The sequence below is a fragment of the Poeciliopsis prolifica genome, unplaced genomic scaffold, assembly GCF_027474105.1.
Source record: "Poeciliopsis prolifica strain line A6 unplaced genomic scaffold, Auburn_PproV2 SCAFFOLD017, whole genome shotgun sequence".
Taxonomy (NCBI): Eukaryota; Metazoa; Chordata; class Actinopteri; order Cyprinodontiformes; family Poeciliidae; genus Poeciliopsis; species Poeciliopsis prolifica.
The window spans coordinates 192,555-213,678 of record NW_026562392.1 but is presented as its reverse complement, the minus strand read 5'-3'; the positions used below and the strand labels follow the sequence as shown (position 1 = coordinate 213,678).

General features: G+C 36.9%; 1 protein-coding gene across 9 annotated transcripts in view; it reads left to right on the top strand.

The window, feature by feature from the left end:
• adgrb1a (adhesion G protein-coupled receptor B1a) overlaps window positions 1–21,124 on the top strand; it is a 178,769-nt gene that overhangs the window by 146,214 nt on the left and 11,431 nt on the right. For 5 of the 9 annotated variants that reach the window (XM_055041770.1, XM_055041766.1, XM_055041771.1 and 2 more), the window contains 5 exons: window positions 1,708–1,793; window positions 13,615–13,713; window positions 18,688–18,859; window positions 19,695–19,790; window positions 19,878–19,917. In XM_055041770.1, the coding sequence (XP_054897745.1) occupies window positions 1,708–1,793; window positions 13,615–13,713; window positions 18,688–18,859; window positions 19,695–19,790; window positions 19,878–19,917 (493 nt within the window). Of the gene's footprint in view, window positions 1–1,707; window positions 1,794–4,862; window positions 4,923–13,614; window positions 13,714–13,968; window positions 14,059–18,687; window positions 18,860–19,694; window positions 19,791–19,877; window positions 19,918–21,124 lie in introns of all 9 variants that reach the window. The other 4 variants (XM_055041773.1, XM_055041769.1, XM_055041767.1 and 1 more) reach the window with 3 other exon arrangements.

The window sequence follows — 21,124 nt, the reverse complement described above, 5'->3', positions numbered from 1 at the left end:
TACTGTTGTAAAAACATAAATATTACATTTTTCAATTAATCAAAGTTGTTAGTAGTATGTGGAGCACTTATAGATTTTTCATTAGTCTTCCAATATTCTTACATTTTTTGTGTTTCTATTTATAGTTCCTATCCTATAATGCAGTGTATGTGTCTGGTGACCGTTGATTTGATTTTGATTTGATAATTTATTTCAGACAGACATTTCACCAGCAAAAACAAAACATAATAATAAAGACTTCCAGGTTTCTAAGTGTAAATGCAATACCTTACTCTCAAATGTACATACTTAAATACATGTAAATACACAACCTCTTTGGTGACCGTTAATCTGAAAAGGAGTATGATGATGGTTAACTTATATAATCATACCCCTTCTCCATTAATTAATCCATAGCATAAATAATATTCCTGTTTCCAGTAATCTTTCAAAAAACAAAACAAAAAAACAATAATGACAAATCTGAAATAATATTTGCTGAACCAGATGCAAGTGTTACATATACCCATATATATACATACGCATCTACCTGCATATATGCATAATGATATATACCTATTTACACACCCACATATATTTACACTCACATACAACATCCTTCACTCACTGTTGTGAAGGTTAGTCCAGTTGCAGCCCTTCCAGGTCTTATAATGCCACCATCTATGTGTCCTGGAGTCTGTTCTTAATTGTGACCATTGTCCTGCATTTTACCAAATTCCACCTTAATAAGACCAACCTTCTAAATAATTTATGTGGCTCTGTCCTGCTTTAGTCATTGAGGGTGTGTCAGATGTTTTATGATGAAGGGACATAATTAAAAAATAAAAAAATAAAGGTCAAGTCATTGTATAAAATATATATATATATATATATATATAATATATATATATATATATATATATATATATATATATATATATATATATATATATATAAGTATATATATATACTTATTAATATATATTAATTACTGCTGTGAATGCAAGTGTCCATGGAAAATGGTTAATAAGGATGTTTTCAAACATCAATATTAGCTCGACAAGAAAAACTCCTCTTCTCACAGTTGCTTTTTCACCGAGAAAAGGGTCGGCCTCAGCTTAGCCAGCAACATTCTGTTGTGGTAAACTGACATATTAACGGTCCTCTAAACTCTCAAAACCAGACATCTATAAACATAATAGTTTTAGTTCTCTGTTCAGTTCTTGGCCTGTCCTTTCTACGAGGGGCAGTTAGTTTTTAACCTGTCTGACTGTTACTCTGCAGTCATACTGAAAGCCTGGCTCACTCTATTGTCTGATTATGTGTAGAAATGTTTGTATACATGAAATAGGAAATGGAATTCATTTAATCAGCCATGCACCATTACTCCCAGCACCTTTGATTTCACTCATATTTTATGTATATTTCTGTTTGCTGCTCATCCTTCCTGTTCTGAATGAATTTTATTTAATCTTTAAAATATGTTTATGATTTCATCATTTTTTGCTTCATTAATGCCTGTGACTCAAATTTAATAAGATGTGTTTCAGTTTTTAGATTTCAGAGCCAACAGTGAGCTTACCTAGAGTCTGTTCTGTGAGCCATTATGCATGCTGGACATCGTAGACACCACCACCATCATCATCCTCACTACAGTGGTGCTGCATGTTCTGAAGCAATGAAAGTGCCTTTTTTCTGCTTTAACTCTGTGCCTCTTGTCTTTGGCAGGTTAACATGGTTATTGGGATTCTCGTTTTTAACAAACTGGTCTCCAAAGATGGCATTACTGATATGAAACTAAAGGAGAGGGCGGGGTATGCCTTAAATCACACATTCATTTTACACAGTGACCTATAACCAGGCTGTCTACTTATGGAGGGGATAGTGGCTGTTATCAGCTTCAGCTCTGAAATAATGGTCAACTCAAATAGCTAAATCTGACACTGGAATCCTCTGAGTGAACTAGACCAAAAAAAGAAATGACTGTATAAGACTGTCTGGTTATTGGTCCTGCACAAACTGAGCAAACTGATGACTTATCTCATTGCTTTATTTTGTGTTTCTGAAGTTTTGCATTCTGTTCCAGCTGCTCTCTGTTTGTAGGTGTTGCTCTTGATGTAAAAGCTCTGTAAATCTATCCTCTTTTTAATCCTACTTCTTTTTTTTCTTTTCAGTAAAGGGAATCAGGGTGTAAAAACAAATTATGTGTTGGGTTTAACGTTCTTATCTCAATCTTCTATTGCGTTTCTGAAAACGGTTTAGTTGCATTTATACATCTCAGTAAATAGCTCAGTGCTACAGTACCTAGTGAGAGACTATGATTTAGCTGTACTGTTGCTGACCAGGGGTGAAGCTTTTTCATCTGAAAGAGACCTTATGTTTCTCTTAATTCTGCATGATATATGTTTATTCTACACATATGAAACAAGTTGGTTCCATATGATCCACATCAAATGTGATGTACAACTTCCTCTCCATACAATGAAGCTTGGATGAAAAACATTTTAAATCCCCAATATGTAACTTTTATTATTTTTTTAATGTTTATTTTATTTTATTTTTCTTACATATTTGTTAAAACTGTCACCATGTCGTAACAGTAAAATTTGAGACAGTCTGTGGAAAAAAAACAAGTTCTTCTGCCTGTGGCTCTATTGCCATCTGCAGAAATGCACTGCTCCATGACTGAATGATCCATCAGAGTCAGGAGGAGGGACATTCCACTGTCAATCATCCTCAGGTTTGATTGACATTGAGAGGTACGCACATCTCAATGTGTTAATGTGTTAATGGTGGAACACCAACTTCTCATTAAAGGAAACCTATTTATTCGCCTTTATGGATAACCATGCTAACTGGCTTGAACCTACATGTCATGCTAGCTGTGGGGAACAAGGTGTAGCCTGGGAGATATCGAGGGGGAGGCTGTTAGCAGCACATACAATAGGGCAGTGTTTCCCTGACCCTGGTCCTCAAGACACACTGCCCTGCAGTTCAGCAAACACCTGTCAATTGAAATCACCTGGACTGAAGCAAAGAAACACCTAAAACAAGCAGGGCAGTGTGCCTAGAGGACCAGGGTTGGGAAACACCACACTATTGTTATTGACTAAGATCCTCCTCTTGGCTCTGATTGGTTGTTTCTAACCATGTTACAAGCCAGACTGCAGGAAGTAGAGCTAAGCCAATGGTATTTTTTTTCTCTTTCTTTTCTGTCCCAAAGCAGTAATAGTCAATAGCCAAAGTATAATATTGTATAATATAATAGAACTCATCAATCTCAGACTTATTTAACCCTAAAGATAAGAAACTTTTTAATACGTATCTTTACTGTTCTTTATTGGATCTTACAGATCACCTTTACTCTCCTCATTTGGTTTGTCAATGCCAGCTTAATTTTTGAAAGCTTACATGTGCAGGATATCTCTGGAATTATGTTATAAACAGCCAGTGGCAGCTCAATGCGCAACATGTCTTTGCAGGAGTGTGATAGAAATGTTTTGTCAAAGAGGTTTTTGATTCAAGTAAAGCTTCTCATTATTAAATGAGATTATGTCAGCAACTGATGGAAGCTAACATCCCTACTATCCTCTAGGCTCATTGAGATTTCAGTTTACTTCCACCACGTACTTAACTTGAAGGTCACAAATGATCTAATCGACAAGCTGGATTTGTCCATTTTTTTGTGGATTTTGGTTGCTAATGACCCAGCTGTCTTTATAAGAATGTACCAGTGATGGATCCAGAAGAAAATACTGATATGGAATCTCAGCTGGAGACTTTTTGAGTGGAATTTCCATGTAGATGCAAGAGTTCTCTCTGGGGACTCCGGCTTCCTCCCAGGATCCTAAAACATGCATGTTTGGCCAATTGACCTCTGATTTTCCCTTTATGTGGATGTGGGCATGCATGGCCTGTTGTGGGTATTTATGTTTAGTTTGGGTGTGGAGGGTGATACCATTCTCTCGTCGATGACAAGTCCCACCATCCACCTTTAAAGATTAGTGGGGTTTGAAAGTGAGGACAGGTGTTTGATTTGTTTGGCAAACCACTAAATTTAGTGTTCTAAATTGGATCAAGTCATAGCTGAACAATTTGCCATGCCATCATATTTGAGAACACTCAGGAAAAAGGTGGTCAGTTTGATAAGAAAAGTGCTGGCAATAAAGCAGACCTTTTTTTCTTGTGTTCTCAAATATGATGGCATGGCAAATTGTTCAGCTATGACTTGATCCAATTTTGAATACTAAATTTAGTGGTTTGCCAAACACATGAAACACCTGTCCACACTTTAAACCCCAGTAATCTTTAAAGATGGATGGTGGAATTTGTCAAAACACTTCTACGCTACAACTTTCGTCCACTGGCTGAAACCACAAATATGCACACATTCATTGGTGTCTCATTATGTGCCTTAGTTCCTATGTGCCTTAGCTCTACTTAGTGCCCAGGTTCTAAATTCTCCCTCCATCCAAATTGCTTGAGTTTGGGTGGAGGTATGCTTCATGCCGACATAAGCAAGTGAAAGCAGTGCTATTGGTTGTTATGGAAACATTCTCTGCACATTATAAGATATATTTTGTTCATATTGCACATGAAATTAAGCTCCAAATGACATTGGACCTTTGGTTGAATTTGTAGGCTACCTTAATGAAATTTGTGAGTTATTAATTAGCACTCTAACTCACCCTGATCCCCTTTACTCTTCCAGCTGTTTTCCATCTCCATGAGCATTTTTGGTACATATGATTGTTTTTATTTGTTTCTCTCTCTCTCTCTGAAAAGTATTTGCTTTCTCCGATGATCTCTCTGTTCACTGTATTCGTTCTGCTGTCTGAATTGTCATGTTTGAGTTTGCACAGAATCCCCTCTCTCTCACTCAGGGCTCTCCAATCAGGAACACATCTGTCTCAGAAGCCCCCTCTCATCTCATCAGTGATTGGGTAAAAATATCTGCCCATCCAACTTTCCTCTCTAAGGCTACCAGCCCTGCCAATTACCAAACAAATTGATTCCTCTAGCAAGCATCAATGATTGGCTCACTATTATTTCCTGCCTATACACCCCACTATTTCGCTGGTCTTGCAGTTTTCCGGCCTTCTGCTAGCTGGCAAGAACCTAACACTGTTTATGCCTTAATGACGTCTCTAGTGCTTTTAGAGAAATGCTAACTTTTTCCTATCAATAACTCACAGCAGAAGGGCAGTACAATTAATATTTTCTTCTCTATAAAACTTTGGTTCAGAATGGTTGTTGTGAATGAAATATTTTATGTGGTATCTGATGGTCTTATTTGATATATTGTAAATAAGAATGCCTCAGATATAAATCTGTTACTGTTTTTCTGGTCTGCATAGTTTTATGATATATTGATTATTCACTTCATAGTTCTCCTTCGGTTGTCTTCTTTAAAACAAGAAGATTGTCACTTATGTTTAAATAGGTGTACTATAGTTTGGATTTTATACATGCCACCCAATGAATTCATTTCTTAAAAAAAAATATTCAAGTACTAATTTGCCACATTGTGGCTAATTTCATAGCTTTTAGATGATCACCCACGCTTGCGAAGTAAAATGTAATCTGAAGTATTACTTAAAAGTGTTTAAGTAATACTTAAACACTTTAAGTATTACTTAAAGTATACTTAAAGTAATACTTTAAGTAGCATTTTTAGCATTTTATACTGCTAATCCAACTGGCTTGTTGGATTAGCAGTATAAAATGAAATCTAAATAAATCACACAGTACTTTAAGACTTTATTCATAAGACCAACCAACTCTTACACAGTCATTCAGAAGAGCTATAATGTGTCTGAATGTCTGAGTTCATGCTTGAAAATTGTTCTATTTGTCCAAAATATTTGGAGATTTTCTAAATAAGTTCTCGAAAGGATACTTTTTCCATCCAGTCATGTGAACATGAAGCCAAAATTATAGACATCATGTTTTTTTAACTTTCACTACTAGAAGACTCTTTCTTTCTGGCAAAAATCTCAGACAACCAATAATTCAGAAAAATGGTTTATAGTGCACCTGTTACATTTCTTGATGCCCAGACTGCAGTGAGACTGGCTTTTTTACTTTTTGGTCAGAATGTTCCCAAAGTGAAAGGCTAAGTGCCCCATTAATTGATGAGTGGAGGTAGCTCCCCAAAACCTTCAATGCATCACTATTTCAGATATACTCACAGCATGAGGACATAGTTTTACCTCAGACATACCGCTTTGTCACCAAGGATATGTCCTTTTCTATGAAGCCAGTCAAAAACAAAAGAGAGCAGAGTTGTACTTCCAGGTTAACATACAGTATGATTACTTGCAGCTATGAAATAGCCATCCTGTTATCCAAGGGCTAAACATTGGCAGAAAAACAGTGGTAAGTGGCTAGCTGTGCCCAGCTAATACTCTGCTGATCAGCCTTAGTCTCCTGGAATACTGTGTGATTCATTTGGTCAGGTGGGTGCTTGTTCATCAGCTGTCTTTAGACTGTTAATCCTTGTAGAAAACCATCTGTTATCTTCCTCAAGTTGTCCATCAATATTTTATCAATAAAAAATTGAATGAAAAATGAACATACATTTCCCAACCCAAAAGTGATCCAAGTTTGCATCACTGTTTTCAGAAGTTTTGCTTCATAGTATATATTGAAAGTATTCATATGTAGTGAAAATTATACCTTCATGATATATCTGATGAGATCAGATGTCTATTGAGAGATCCACTTATGTATATAATTATAATGACCATACTGATCATATTTGAGGATCACATTTCCAAGTTTAAACTGTTGTTTACTGTATAGTGTTAAACACAAATTTATGTCTTTACCGAGGTTCATGATGTGAGAGATCAAAAACAAGTCATGCAGTTTAATCAACTAATTTTAATCAAATGCAAATTACATCTGTTGGAGATCAGACAGAAAAGATGCCCACAAGGATTCAGTTATATCTGGCATATGTTCAAATAACTCATAGTTATGTAGATTTTAGCCACACCTCAAGCTGCAAAACAAACTAATTCTAGAATTTTACCACCATGCCTGCCTGCATAAAATGATGATTATGGGTTACTTTTAACAGTTTCAATTTTACGAATCATACTTCCTAATAAGAAGTTGCTACTTCTGAGATTTTGTCAGTCCAGTTAGCAAAACCTGAAACCTATACAATCTCTGGTACATAATATTCCATATTAGACCTATTATATATTACTATAACAGATCAGACTCATTTACTTAATGTAAGCTTAAATACCTGCATTAGCAGGTATTAATATTAATATTAATTTTGTCATAAAATAATAAATCTAATCCCATTAATAAAAGACAAAACATAATTCCACACTATAAATGCAGCATTTATCTTTTAATTTATTTAAATCAACTCAGGTAAAAAGTAACATATGTTGAAGACTAATGGGATACTCTGCAAACTCCTAATAGGAACCCAGTTCAAATTTACAAGCAGGGCATTAGCTGGCTAGTTTTCTTTTGAAACACGAGGCACTGAAGGTGCAACTAATCAAATGTTATGATAACAATGGTACAGTATTTATTAGCTCATATTCAGATGTTAAATAGTCCTTTTCTCCAGTGTTGCTCCCTGGCAGTTTCTTAAACCAAGCACATTGCACATGTAAAGTATGCAACAGTAATGATATATCATGTCATAGAAAGTCATGCTGTTACAAATGAGTTTGACTTCTAATAGAACTTGAGTTATGCTGAGTAATGTCATAAACGTTTTTTAAAATTATTTTACATAATGGTTCAACATTCTCCATACCTCTTTCAGATTTACATCTAAAATCAACTTCTTTTCCCCATGTTTTATCTGACTCAAAGTAATTTTGACTTGTGGAAGTTGCCCAGCCCAACTTGAATAGCAGATAAATTCTGTGATTAGGATGATTTCCAGGAGACTTTCCAATCATAAAAAATATCAATAGAATCATACAGAAAGCTTCTTAAGGACTGAAAGAAGATACACTTTTCGATTGATTATTGGCATAGGTATTAATGTATTTGACTTGTTTTTTCTCCTTTAAAAAATATATATATTTAGTACCAATTCACAAAAAAATTTCATCATGAGACACATTACAAAAATATTTTCAATTCAATTGTGCATATATTCCAGTTGAAGGAGTCTTCATAAATGTTTATAGTTGAAGTGTCATTTGGTAAATAATGACACTTTTAACGCAGAGTTGCACAAAAACAGACAGACAAAAAGACACAGACGATCTGATGTTGTATTATTTTTAATATTCATTATAAGTAAAACATTAATAGCAGGAGAACAATTAGTTAATGAGATAATTAGTATATTATCTCAGGTGATGTCCTCCTCCTGAAATGTACCACAGCCAGTCAGAATACCAGGCCAGGTGTAGTTTCTTGTTTCTTTTAGATAGAAAACAAAACGTTAAGTTGAAATAACAGCAAATAATGCAAGTTGAGAGTAGTAAAAAAAAGAAGTGAGAAAAAGTGGTCAATTTGTCCTCCTATACTATTGAAATACTACTGAAAAATAACTACAGCAATAGCTCAGAATAGCCTAAGCCAGTCTAATGCTGAGCACTAATAAAAGATAAAGTTTTACCTCGTCTCAAAATTATACTGAGTGCCTGCCTCGTGGACTAAAACTGGGTGCTGGTTCCACAGAAAAAAAGCCTGATGAATAAAAGATCTAGCATATTAAGCTGGGAATCTCAATGTTGCAGCCTGATTGCAATGATAAATCGAATAGTGATCCTGACCTCAAATATGGAACAAAATGTTAAAAATTAAACAATTTGTTTCTTGTTTATTCTGTGGCATAGTGACCAGGCAAACATCAGTCAACTGTTAGTGAAGAATCAAACTCAGTGAAGGTCATTGAAGCCCCCCTACTACCTACTGGGTGCACAGCGCTATCTGCATCATGAGGTCAGCTCTCACTGTGCCTGAACATTGAATTTAAAATCCATTATCAAGTTAAATATGAAAGGAGATGTCCAGGCAATGAAAGGATAACATGTTTCTTTCTCAACAAACAACTTAAACACTTTTATCCACAAACTTTGTATTCAGCTGTTGTTGCAGCAGGTGATGTTTTTTTAAGCTATCCTCCCATTTAGTTTAGCCTAACTTCTTTTGTTATGTTATGTGTATAGATGAAGATCTTTTTTTGGATTAGTAAATACTATATCAAAGTAATCAGGTGTCATGTTTTATTAAACATTAAGTCTCAGCCAAACACATTTTGCTGGTGTATTCTTCAGTTCAGAGAAACTGTGTTGCTTAAAAAGCTCAAATAGCTTTTTAATAGCAGGACCTCTAGTGTATGTTTAACAACTAACTTGTTCTTATGTTAAAAATGGTATTTCTAAAGAAAAAATATTGTTTTTATTTTTTTTTGTTACGGTTTTCCCATTGCAAAATATAGATTTCCTCAATTCTAATTATTGTGTAGTGAAAGTCTATCTTGTAAGACATTTGTTTATTATCTTTCAAGATTGGTCATTTTGTTCTCTGAACCAGTCTTACAGTAGCATTATTGATATAGTTAGAATTTGTGAACGTGATGCCTTCGGATCATACTACAGATCACATGACAGCTCATAAATCCAGTTGAGATTTTCCATTATATATAGTCCAGACAACATGTCTCATCAGTGATCATCAGAATCTCTGATTTAGTCATTTTTATATTGGATTCAAACAGACAAACAAATTATAAGTATCCCCTGTAAGCATGTGCTATTTAACTTGATGATTGATATTCATCTAAATGGATGACTCAAATAAAGAAAACACGCTAAAATTAGACTTATTTGTTTCTTATATATTTTTTAATATGTCACTATATCCTGACAGAGTAATATGAAACAAATAACCAGTGAAAAAGTCAAGCTCCTCTGCCTCTTTCCTGTGTTCCTACTGCCTTCTGCAACTATGTCCCTACATGCTTGTGCAGAAACAGCCAATCAGTCAGGAGGAGGGTCTTAGTGCTGTCATTCATCCTCATGTACATGCTGCTCACACCCTCCCCATTGCTTGCTCCTGCCCTGCAAATTCTTCTGCCCAGCAGACCCTGTCACAAAATATAAAGCTAGTTAGCATGGCCCCTGATGATGGTGGTTGTCCTGGGATGGTAAGTTGTTCCTCCACTATCAACACAGCTGCAGCAAACCGAGTTGCGTGTACACATGGATGACGAACAGTGCTAAAGCCTTCATCCTGTAAATAATTGATGAATGAAATTTCAAACATGTTCACGAGTCTCTGGTGGACAATAAGTTTTTCCTTTTTTTTTTTCTTGAAGGTCTGCAGCAGTATCATACTTGGCCTCCATGCAGCCTGCAATCAGCATTATCCTGAGTTGTGAGATTCTAAAAATATTTCACTGAAGAACAATTATATCTGTAAAATATTTTTTGTTGATAGAAGTAGAATAATTTCAATTGACACAGGAACTGTGTCTGATTTCACAGCCCTGTAAATAGAATGTTATTTTTAAATGAAAGACCAAGTTAAGAATGTGACGCTTGACAGGAGACCAATAAACTCAGTGGACTGTGTACTTTAGCTTATGAAGCTAAAGAAGATAGCAGTGCATGCCGGCCTTAAAGTGCATTGGATGGAAAGCATCCTCCAGAAGAGCAGAAGGGGTCTAATTAAATACTGTTTGGATGTTTTCACTTACAGTACATTGGGTTTTACATAAACCTGTAATGACACCTTGCACATGTGACTGGCTGATGCTCTTTCTGTTTTAAACATTAAAACAGAAAGACCATAGCCACAGTCTTCAGATAAAAATTTAGCCTAATATAATTTTTAGCAGAGATCCATTTTTTCTTTTTTCTGGTAGTTTACACTATAATTTACAGTGGCAACTGCCATCAAACTCCAGTGTGAGGAATCTGCACCCCTGAAATGTGCACACACAGCACACCTATTATGAAAATAATATTGCTTGACAATGCATCATATGTGTAAATTTGCAGTTGTTGAGCAGTCTGGCAATCACATGTCAGTCCGCGATGGTCTGCTATGCTTTTGTCATCAACTCTATACATGATGTGACCTCTGTCCTCCTCCTTTACTAACTTTTGACTGTCAAACAAAAACAAAAAGTTTAATCCGAAGTGCTATTATCAGTGAGAAATTTAGGGTCACAATTGGCAAATTCTCATATTTCCAGATTTTTCTGTTGATCATAACTTCAAGTTATTTGTGGAAAGTCTGCTTATTTGCATATATTTTTTAATAATCCTTATATTCTAGATCCATAGTGAATCTAGAATATTCAGAAGAAAATGAAGCTTGGGAAGCTGGAATAATTAGCATGATGCTGCTTGAAACACTACTGGCATTAGCAGTGAATCCAGGAGCTATACTTATTTTTCTTGCCTCTGGTTGGCTGAACCCCCAACAGTGGAAATGAGAAAACCTTAGATCATAAACCCATAGCTTTTTATATGTTCCTCTAGGCTCTCGAGGCTGCCGAGGTTTACTTCATCAATCAAACCAAAGTAGTTTTTATTGGTTTGCTGGCAAATTACATTAATGTGAAAATACGTTTGAAATTATTTATTAATTTTTTCTCCGAAGAGTTTTTGTGGCGCGAGTGGCTCCTTTTTTTTTTTTTGACAGTAGGCAGACAGGAAAAGGGGATGGGGGGGTGGGGGGGGGGGGGGGGGGAGACATGCGGCAAAGGTCGCCGGGACCAGGAGTCGAACCCGCGAGGAATAAGGCCTATGTTGCAAAGAGTGGCCATATTTTAAACTGCTAAACATATTTTAGCAGTTTGGATATTTTATATGGATATTTTGGCAGTTTAACACAGTAGCGGGCCGTGTATTTTGCACCTCGGCCTTCAGTAGTGCTCCGTTTGAACCAATCCAACCTTCAATAACTACTTTCTGGCTATAAAACTTCCACTGCAGGTACAGCTGTGACACATATAAAAAAGGCATAGAAAATAATCTGATAAAATTGCATTATTTAGGAATATAGCAAGATTTTACTCACCAAAAATTCTGATTATTTGTTCACAAAATCCGTCCTCCTTTTTTTCCTGAAGAAGATTATCCGTTCATTTCAGTTCCATGAAGAAAGCAAATAACAATTACTCCCAGCAATACAATTTACAGCGTTCCTGGTACCGCTCGTAGTTAGTAGACAAAAAAAGTGGCGGACAAATCCTTTTCTCGGTTGTGACAGGCTTGCTAGCTTCTGAGTTCGCCGACCTTGCTTCACAATGTCCAGCTTTTCTTGAAACGCTTTAACAGTAAATCTCCAACCAAATCCATTTCTTCTCCTCCTTCACCCATTGTGGGTTGACAAAACAGCTATTAAACAACACAACAATATCTGCTTTGTGCAGCTCGCTATAGATGCAGTTTGCTAGCTCTGGCTAGTACACTCTTGGACTATCCAATCAAATCGTGTGAATACGCTGACATTTCCTTACGCCTGCTAGAGGGCCTTGGTGCCATTAACTCAAAATCTGATTGGTTGAAGCGACATTTATTTTATGCTACAGGGGCCCCAGAACTGATTGTGAAGGCCTCAAGGCAGATTTCTTTGACCCTGGCAACAAATAGCGGCTGAAATGTGATTGGTTAAATGCTTAAATATGAAATACACGTCTGGAAGTAGCGCAACCAGGGGACTAGCAATGCAAGGAAGTGGACAGACCATTTGTAATTACTTAATACGTATTCATGGACAAAATATAATTAAACCAGTGGTGGGCCGTCAGGGCCTGCAAGGCCTTCTCTAAAAGTATCTGAATCACAGACTGATGTTAACAGGTTTTATCAATGCAGACTGGTCCTTTGAAGAAATGTATAATTTTGATATGACCCAACCTGAAAATGAGTTTGATATCTGCTGTAGATGTTAGCTTCTGCAGCAGTTCTAAGATGGTCTCCATCTGTGTGTATTAATGCATATTAGGGTATAATTGGCATTTGAACTATTAGAATGTTAAGTTCCAAGCATTTCTTAAAAGGTGTATCCAATATTTCTGGGGATTCACTTTCTAACCAGCTAACTTAAATTGAAGCTGGTTTTGCCAACAGTGCGAATGAAATCAGTTATTTTTTTAAAGCCTTAAGTTTAACGGAGGAAATGTGTAGTTTGTGATGAAGTTAGTTGAGCTGTCAAGATTGTTTTGTGGTTTCGACTTTGGATGGGTTTATTGGAAGCCTTTGAATTAAAGATTATCAAGGATACAACCAGAATCAAAGCAATAGAGAGCGACATGCTGGATGAGTTTATAATATATTACCAATATATTGGCTTCATATAGAAAAAAAAATCACATAAAGTCTTATTTATTTTTCTATTTATTTATTTTGGTAAACAAAGAAAAGAAAAGAAGACATCCAGTAGGGGCCATGACCTGTCCCACTTACCCTGTCCCATTGAGACTCACATCTAAACACACTGAAACACAAAACCTCATCCAAATCTATAGCCCTGAGAGAGAGACTGTGCGAGAACACTGTGACTTAATGCGTGTGTATGTGTCTAGTGTCCTGCGTGTGCTCATTTGCGCACCTGTTTTGTGAGTCTGCGTGTAGGAGCATTTGTATCTGTTTGTGTATGTTACAGCGTGTTAATTTGACTTTGCAGTCAGATGACAGTGCCACTGTACAATATGACGCTCAAATGTGCCAAGTGCGGAGTTATCTCTTCGGCTGACGTTTCCACCACAGCTACCAGTAACGCCATGTTAGTCCCGCTAATTATTTTACCTTAACTCTCTGTTCTCTCCTCTACTGTATGCCGTTCTTTCTCACTTGATTCGTTTTCTGTCTTTATCCTTTTGCCATTTTTTCCCTCCCATAATGCTCTTGCAGTCAGGCTCTTGATATGTTTCTCATACAAAAACTGTTAACATAATTTTGTGATGTAATTGCCTATTCTTCTGTGTGAAATGATTGAATGAAAGTGTGTATGTGTGTGTGTGTATGTTTGTCTCATAAGAATCACAAAGCTGTCAATAAGGAGGCCATGTTTGCAGAGAGGCCAGCCACACACAGTAATTATTTGTGTGTGCGCGCCTTGCTGTGATCCGTAAGTGCCTCGATTGATCACTCTCTTATTTTGAAAATAATTTTCCAATATTAGCTTTTCTGGCATAAAATCTTGTTTTGACTAGATGAGTTAGCTGTTTGGTTTTCCACTTCTGTCTGAAGTATTCAATGCTAGAAGCCACACATATCCCAAAATAGCAAATTTTTTTTGTCTGATATGGCGTGCCTTAACAATTACAATGCATCATTTCACCTCATAGTTTGTATGCTGACATGCTGGCAACTCATAAGCAACAGACATTTTCTTTGTCAAATTTATGTGAATGTGTCAAATATCAACGTTCCAAGTTTTTCAATGCAAATAAGAACTTAGAGTTAAAACATAAATCTCCAGATAAAAGCTGGTTCATATATACAAATAGAACCAACAGTCAAACGTTTGGACACCTTTTCAATCAAATTTTATTTTGGCTTCCATTGTCCAGAAAAGCAACCATAAGTAAATATGTATATAAAAATGAACTAAATATAAAAATAGTTCTGATTAATATTGTAAAACTGAGAAAAAAATTACGTTTTTCTCAGAACTGTATGTCTTGAGCTTCAAAATGCAACTAGAAACAAAAGCAAGGAATAAAGTAGTCAAATAATTGAAAAATGTCATCAGCTGATTAGAGATTTATCACCATGTGTACAAAAAAATAAAAAAAAGCATAACTAAAAGTGTTAAACAACTCCAGAGTGAGTATCTCCAAAATTCTTGTCGACTTACCTTGACTAAAGTCCTTGTTTGCTGAATTACACTTTGGATGGCAAACATCTTTCAGTTCTCCATTTCTTCACTGCTTGTGTGGCTCCATGAGCTTTGAGACATTTTTTTGGATGGTGCCTGTGTTCTGTCTCATTAGAGTCGGTCTCTGTTGTATGACTTCACATTGTTTGAAGGCAATGATTAGCAAGTCGCAATACTTATCCTGTCGAACTTAATCTTTACATGCTTCATCAGCAAAAACAAAAAAAATAAATAAATAATTCATTTGTTTATTAGTTATGTACTTTTTCAAGTGTCAGGGACATAAATTGCAGCTGACAGGACAATAGAATTCCACAGACACAGCTTGACAAAGCATAGTGGCAGAGACTTCATATAAGGAGCTCTTGTAGCACTGCTGCCGCCTCTCCGATTCTACAGTCCATATCTAGTTTTGTGTCCGTTACTTGTCACACTGCCAGGGTAATAAGCTGCTTTGTTTATTCTAAGGATGAACTTCCTGCTTTCATGTGTATTAGGATTGAAGTAATTGGGAACAAAACCAGTCATGAAATGGAACCCTACCTGACTCCTGAGATTATACTGAAAAACTTTCTCATCCCACTCTGAAACCTTATGCAGTATATTCTGTAAATACTTCATTTGTATACTTCTGGAGAAATATATGGCATTCTGAGATAGAATGCCATATATTTAAAGTTGAATCATTTAAAACTTGTCTATTTATTTTTTATTGATAACAGCTTTGCATACGTTTTATCAGTTCACAATACAAGAGAAAAAACTGGTAATAGTATATTTCTATATGTGGAAGCATTGTTCACAGTCAGTAATGTCAAACTAAGCTCACACTTAGATTACGTATCACAAACACCATCATCTTTAAAAAGATTTATTCTAGATGCTTCATTTATTTTTTCCAGTTTTCTTCATCCTGCCAACAGAGGAGTTTACAATTTTAATTTCTGCTTTTAAAATCTTCTATATCATTTAGGCTACTTAAATGTCACAGCCTTCTGGAGCCTTTAGACCAGAAGTGCCCAAAGTCAGTCCTCGACGCCCAGCATACCGCATCTTTTAATTTTCTCCCTGGTTTAACACACCTGGATCAAATGATGGCTCATTAGAAGTCCCAAGAAGAACATTGACATGCTGAAAAGTTGTTGCTACCACCAGGGAGAGAACTAAAACGTGCAGGACGCTGGCCCTCGAGGACCGAGTTTGTGGACTTCTGCTTTAGACTTTCCTGCAGTCTTCTTTTATCTTTGTTGTAAATTTTTAAGGAACAGGAAAAATATCTGATATAATTTATTATAACTTGGATGGTCAACCTGTCCAGGACATACCACAATGATCATGAAGATAGGTATCAGCCCTTATAAAACTCTGTAAGGGATGGATGGATGGATGGATGGATGGATGGATGGATGGATGGATGGATGGATGGTGGATGGATGGATGGATGGATGGATGGATGGATGGATGGATGGATGGATGGATGGATGGATGGATGGATGGATGGATGGATGGATGGATGGATGGATGGATGGATGGATGGATGGATGATGGATGGATGGATGGATGGATGGATGGATGGATGGATGGATGGATGGATGGATGGATGGATGATGGATGGATGGATGGATGGATGGATGGATGGATGGATGATGGATGGATGGATGGATGGATGGATGGATGGATGGATGGATGGATGGATGGATGGATGGATGGATGGATGGATGGATGGATGGATGATGGATGGATGGATGGATGGATGGATGGATGGATGGATGGATGGATGGATGGATGGATGGATGGATGGATGGATGGATGGATGGATGGATGGATGGATGGATGGTGGATGGATGGATGGATGGATGGATGGATGGATGGATGGATGGATGGATGGATGGATGGATGGATGGATGGATGGATGGATGGATGGATGGATGGATGGATGGATGGGATGGATGGATGGATGGATGGATGGATGGATGGATGGATGGATGGATGGATGGATGGATGGATGGATGGATGGATGGATGGATGGATGGATGGATGGATGGATGGATGGATGGATGGATGGATGGATGGATGGATGGATGGATGGATGGATGGATGGATGGATGGATGGATGGATGGATGGATGGATGGATGGATGGATGGATGGATGGATGGATGGATGGATGGATGGATGGATGATGGATGGATGGATGGATGGATGGATGGATGGATGGATGGATGGATGGATGGATGGATGGATGGATGGATGGATGGATGGATGGATGGATGGATGGATGGATGGATGGATGGATGGATGGATGGATGGATGGATGGATGGATGGATGGATGGATGGATGGATGGATGGATGGATGGATGGATGGATGGTTTAACAACAATGGTTTAACTAATAATTCTCTACTATAAGTTGATTTTCTTTGCCTCACTCCAAGTTTACACTGACATAAAATTGCTCACCTGACCTTTCATGACCATTGTTCATATCTACATTTATAAAACTTTTTTTGTTTTGTATTCAAGTTACAAAAGGTAAATTTAAAATCACTTTGGATGGGAACGTGTGTCCAAACAGTTAGCTGTTGTTTATAAATGTATACATATCTATATCAAATATTACTTCACAGTAGACTGAACTTTGTCAGATGAGAATCTCATCACCTTAAAAGACTTGTAATGTAATATTTTGTCCTACAGGCTAGACTTGTTACATATAACAATAACATAAAAAGTTGAGCTATTGCTATTAATAAATTCACACAGTGCATACATCATACTGTCCTCTTTTCTTTTTGTGTGCTCTTTATTCTTAAGTGTCATGAATTGGAGACAGCTTAAAGTTTTATTCGCTCACAAATTTCAATTGGTTGAGCTTGATTTATTTTTTATTTTTTTACCTTTGTTTTTTCTTGGTTAACACTAATGGGCAGACAGTAAAATCATAGAAATACTCCACAGAAAACATATAGACATGTGTAATTAGTTGTAATTGAAAATATATAAAATAGAGATAATGAATTTACCTACCTAAGTCCAAACTGTCAGCTGATTAGAATGATATGAGCAGTTATTTGGATTATCAGGCCTTTTTCCCTCTAGTTGCCTTTGCTTTGCTATAGATTAATTAGAAAAATTCTGCTGTCACTGCATGTGATACACTGTTAGCTGAGTACTTTTTCCACCTCTGGATATTATGTAATTAAAAGTGAAAGTGCTGATTATTCTCAGTTCATTTCCGAACACATACTAAGAACAGTTTATCTCGAATACTCGCATTAGAACAAATGGGATCAGTCAGAAAAAGCAGTGAAAGGCAGGAACAACACTTCCTCAACTCAGACACTCTTTCTCTGTCCTGCTTTGCCTCCTGTGTTTGTCTTTACATTCTGTTTCAGCCTCATTCCACAAGTTTTATTTTGACCTCCATCCTAAACCCTTGCTCCTTCCCTCTCTTTCCTGTGGCACTAGATCCTATATGGTTTGACTATACTATCTTAAATATACATGCATGTAAGAAATGTAATTTAGAAACATATATTTATTTATACACTTATACAGTACATGATGGATGATGTCGTAGCTAAACAATTGAATATATTTTTGCATGGGTAAGAACTTGTATTTACAGCCTAGATAGTTACTGAAGAACAAAATATTGTTATTCATTGTATTTCCTGTTTTACCTTTGAAAAAGAGAGTAATCTTATTTATTTCAATATTTTTTTGTTTGTTACACTGTTCTTTGTTAACACAAACTAATCTTAACTATGTAATAAAATGTCAGTAGTACATTAGGTAGAAAACCTAAGTACAGTAGTTCTAGCTTTTGCTTTGCATAGACAGCACACCGTGACTGTAATTCTCTTCATGTCCTGCAGGGCGTCACTGTGGAGCTCCTGTGTGGTTTTGCCTCTCTTGGCCCTCACATGGATGTCTGCTGTCCTGGCCATCACTGACCGGCGTTCTGCCCTCTTCCAGATTCTTTTCGCTGTGTTTGATTCTCTGGAAGGTTTTGTTATTGTAATGGTTCACTGCATCCTGCGCAGAGAGGTACCCAACATGGCTACCCATTGTACTTAGTGGAAGTTAGCTTCAGTTTGGCTTGGTTTAAGCCAAACGATTATGCTATTGCTAATGTAATATTTGTGAAAGACAATATTACTGTATTTTGAGGTCTGTCATCAGTCTGAGATCTGAACTGAACCACTAGCAGACTTTAGTTAGTAGATTTAAGTGTGTGTACTTCATTAAAATTCATTGTTGAAACCACAGTAGCTTTAACATGCAGTAACACACTATAGAAAAAGTGTTTTTATGCTTCATAAACACTAGCTTTTGGTTTTGAAAAAGCTAGTGTTCTTCACAGAATGAATGACTAGTGTTTCAGCAGCACTCTCTACCCCACCAGGGTGTCAAATTCTAGTCCTCAAGGGCTGATGTCCTGGAACTTTTAGATGTGCCTCTGCTGCACCACACCTGAATAGAATAATTAGGTCATTAGCAAGACGCTGGAGAAAAACTTATCTACACAAGAAGGATGTAAATAAGCCATTTCATTCCAGCGTTTTGTGCCTGTGGCACATCTAAAAACTGCAGGACACTGGCTCTTGAAGACTGGAATTTGACACCTGTGCTCTACACTGATAGTTGTCTGGTTACAGTAGGTCACATGGCACAGAAAGTTCATAGAGGTGAACTGAACAATCCCTGCAAATATTCCACATTAAATCTGGACCTAAATGACAGAATGTTTTGTTATCTAAACTTGAAGGTTTAGGGTGTGGTTTGTGGCTCAGTTTTTAAAATCTCCCACCTGTCTCTCTGTATCTGTGCTGCTAGCATTTGTCCTGTTTTGAGTGACCTCTGCTCCCATGGTTTTCTACAGGTTCAGGAAGCGGTAAAGTGCCGAGTGGTGGATCGGCAGGAAGACACTAATGGAGATTCAGGTGGATCTTTTCAAAATGGGCATGCTCAGCTCATGGTAAGCATCAGCCTTCTCGTTTTTTTGTTCTTTCCGAGAAGCTGACTGATATTCACAGTCTGTACATGTGCTATTTTCTATCCTCAGACTGACTTTGAAAAAGACGTGGATATGGCTTGCAGATCCGGTAAGTTTCCTGTTTGATATGTTTAATTTGTTGTTTGTCTTTTATTCCGCTTTAGGGACAGCAGTTCATGTGTGGCTCATCTGTCTGTTTTGACTGCTGCAGGTTCCTCTGTGTTGTTGGAACAGATGTAATTGTGTCTAACAGTCATAATAACTTCCTTTTCTCAGGGAAGTTTTTCAACAAGAGATCCAGTTTGACTGCTGTGTGCCACAGTTAAATCATGGCGAATGGAAGTGGATTGGACATGTGCTGAGCAGTTAAATGCAGATAAACATGGCCGCCTGAGTCTCTCCTAATGTGCTGCTGTATAATGAAGTTCCTTCTGTCAGCGTTGCGTCAGATATGGACTCTTAAATCTGCTGGGATCAGGAGTCTGATTTTGATGTTAGACGTGATACTAGGAGCAGCATCTGGAGCAGAAAAGCTACTGAGCTCCAGAGAAAACCTGATGGGAAAGTAACAAGAGACAAGATTGCTGTTTTTGTTTTTCTTTTGAGATGTAAAACAGGAAGAGGGACCACAGAGACTGATTTTTGAAAATTTTGTTTGTATAAGGTATTTTAGCAATCTAAATGTTTTATTAAATACCCCATGTTGCAAAATGCTAAGAATATTTTATGCTGTTTACTTAAAATCATATAGCCTGTGACAAAATACATTCTAACTGCATTGTTTGGAGAAGGAGTAAGCAGCAGAAGATGATTTTAATAAAGCAAAGCTTTAATAACAGAAGAAAGCAAGATTAAGCAAGGATTTCCTGCTGGTCTAAAATGTTTATCTTAGAGAGGAGCAAACAGAAGAAATGGACGAGAAATGGGCAAAAACGTGTAGGCTTTTAGTCTAGATTCAAAGGAACTCAGCATTTCAGCTGTTTTGCAGTTTTCTGGAAGTTTGTTCCAGATTTGTGATGGATAGAAGCTGAATGCTGCTTCTCGACTCCCTGGAACCAGAACTTGAGAGGTCTGGAAGATTGATACAACAGCAGCAGTATTCGTGTATTGTGGTGCTAAACCATTTGATTTGATGATTTATAAACTAACAAAAGTATTTTAGAGTATATTTTCTGAGAGGTAGCTCGTGGAAGGACTTCAGAACTGGTTGATGTGTTGATCAGCTGGTGGTAACTCTGGAGGAGCTACTGCAATTCACAGCTCATCTCAGTACACTGCATAAATCTGGCTGTTATTGAAATAGTAAAAAGAGGGAA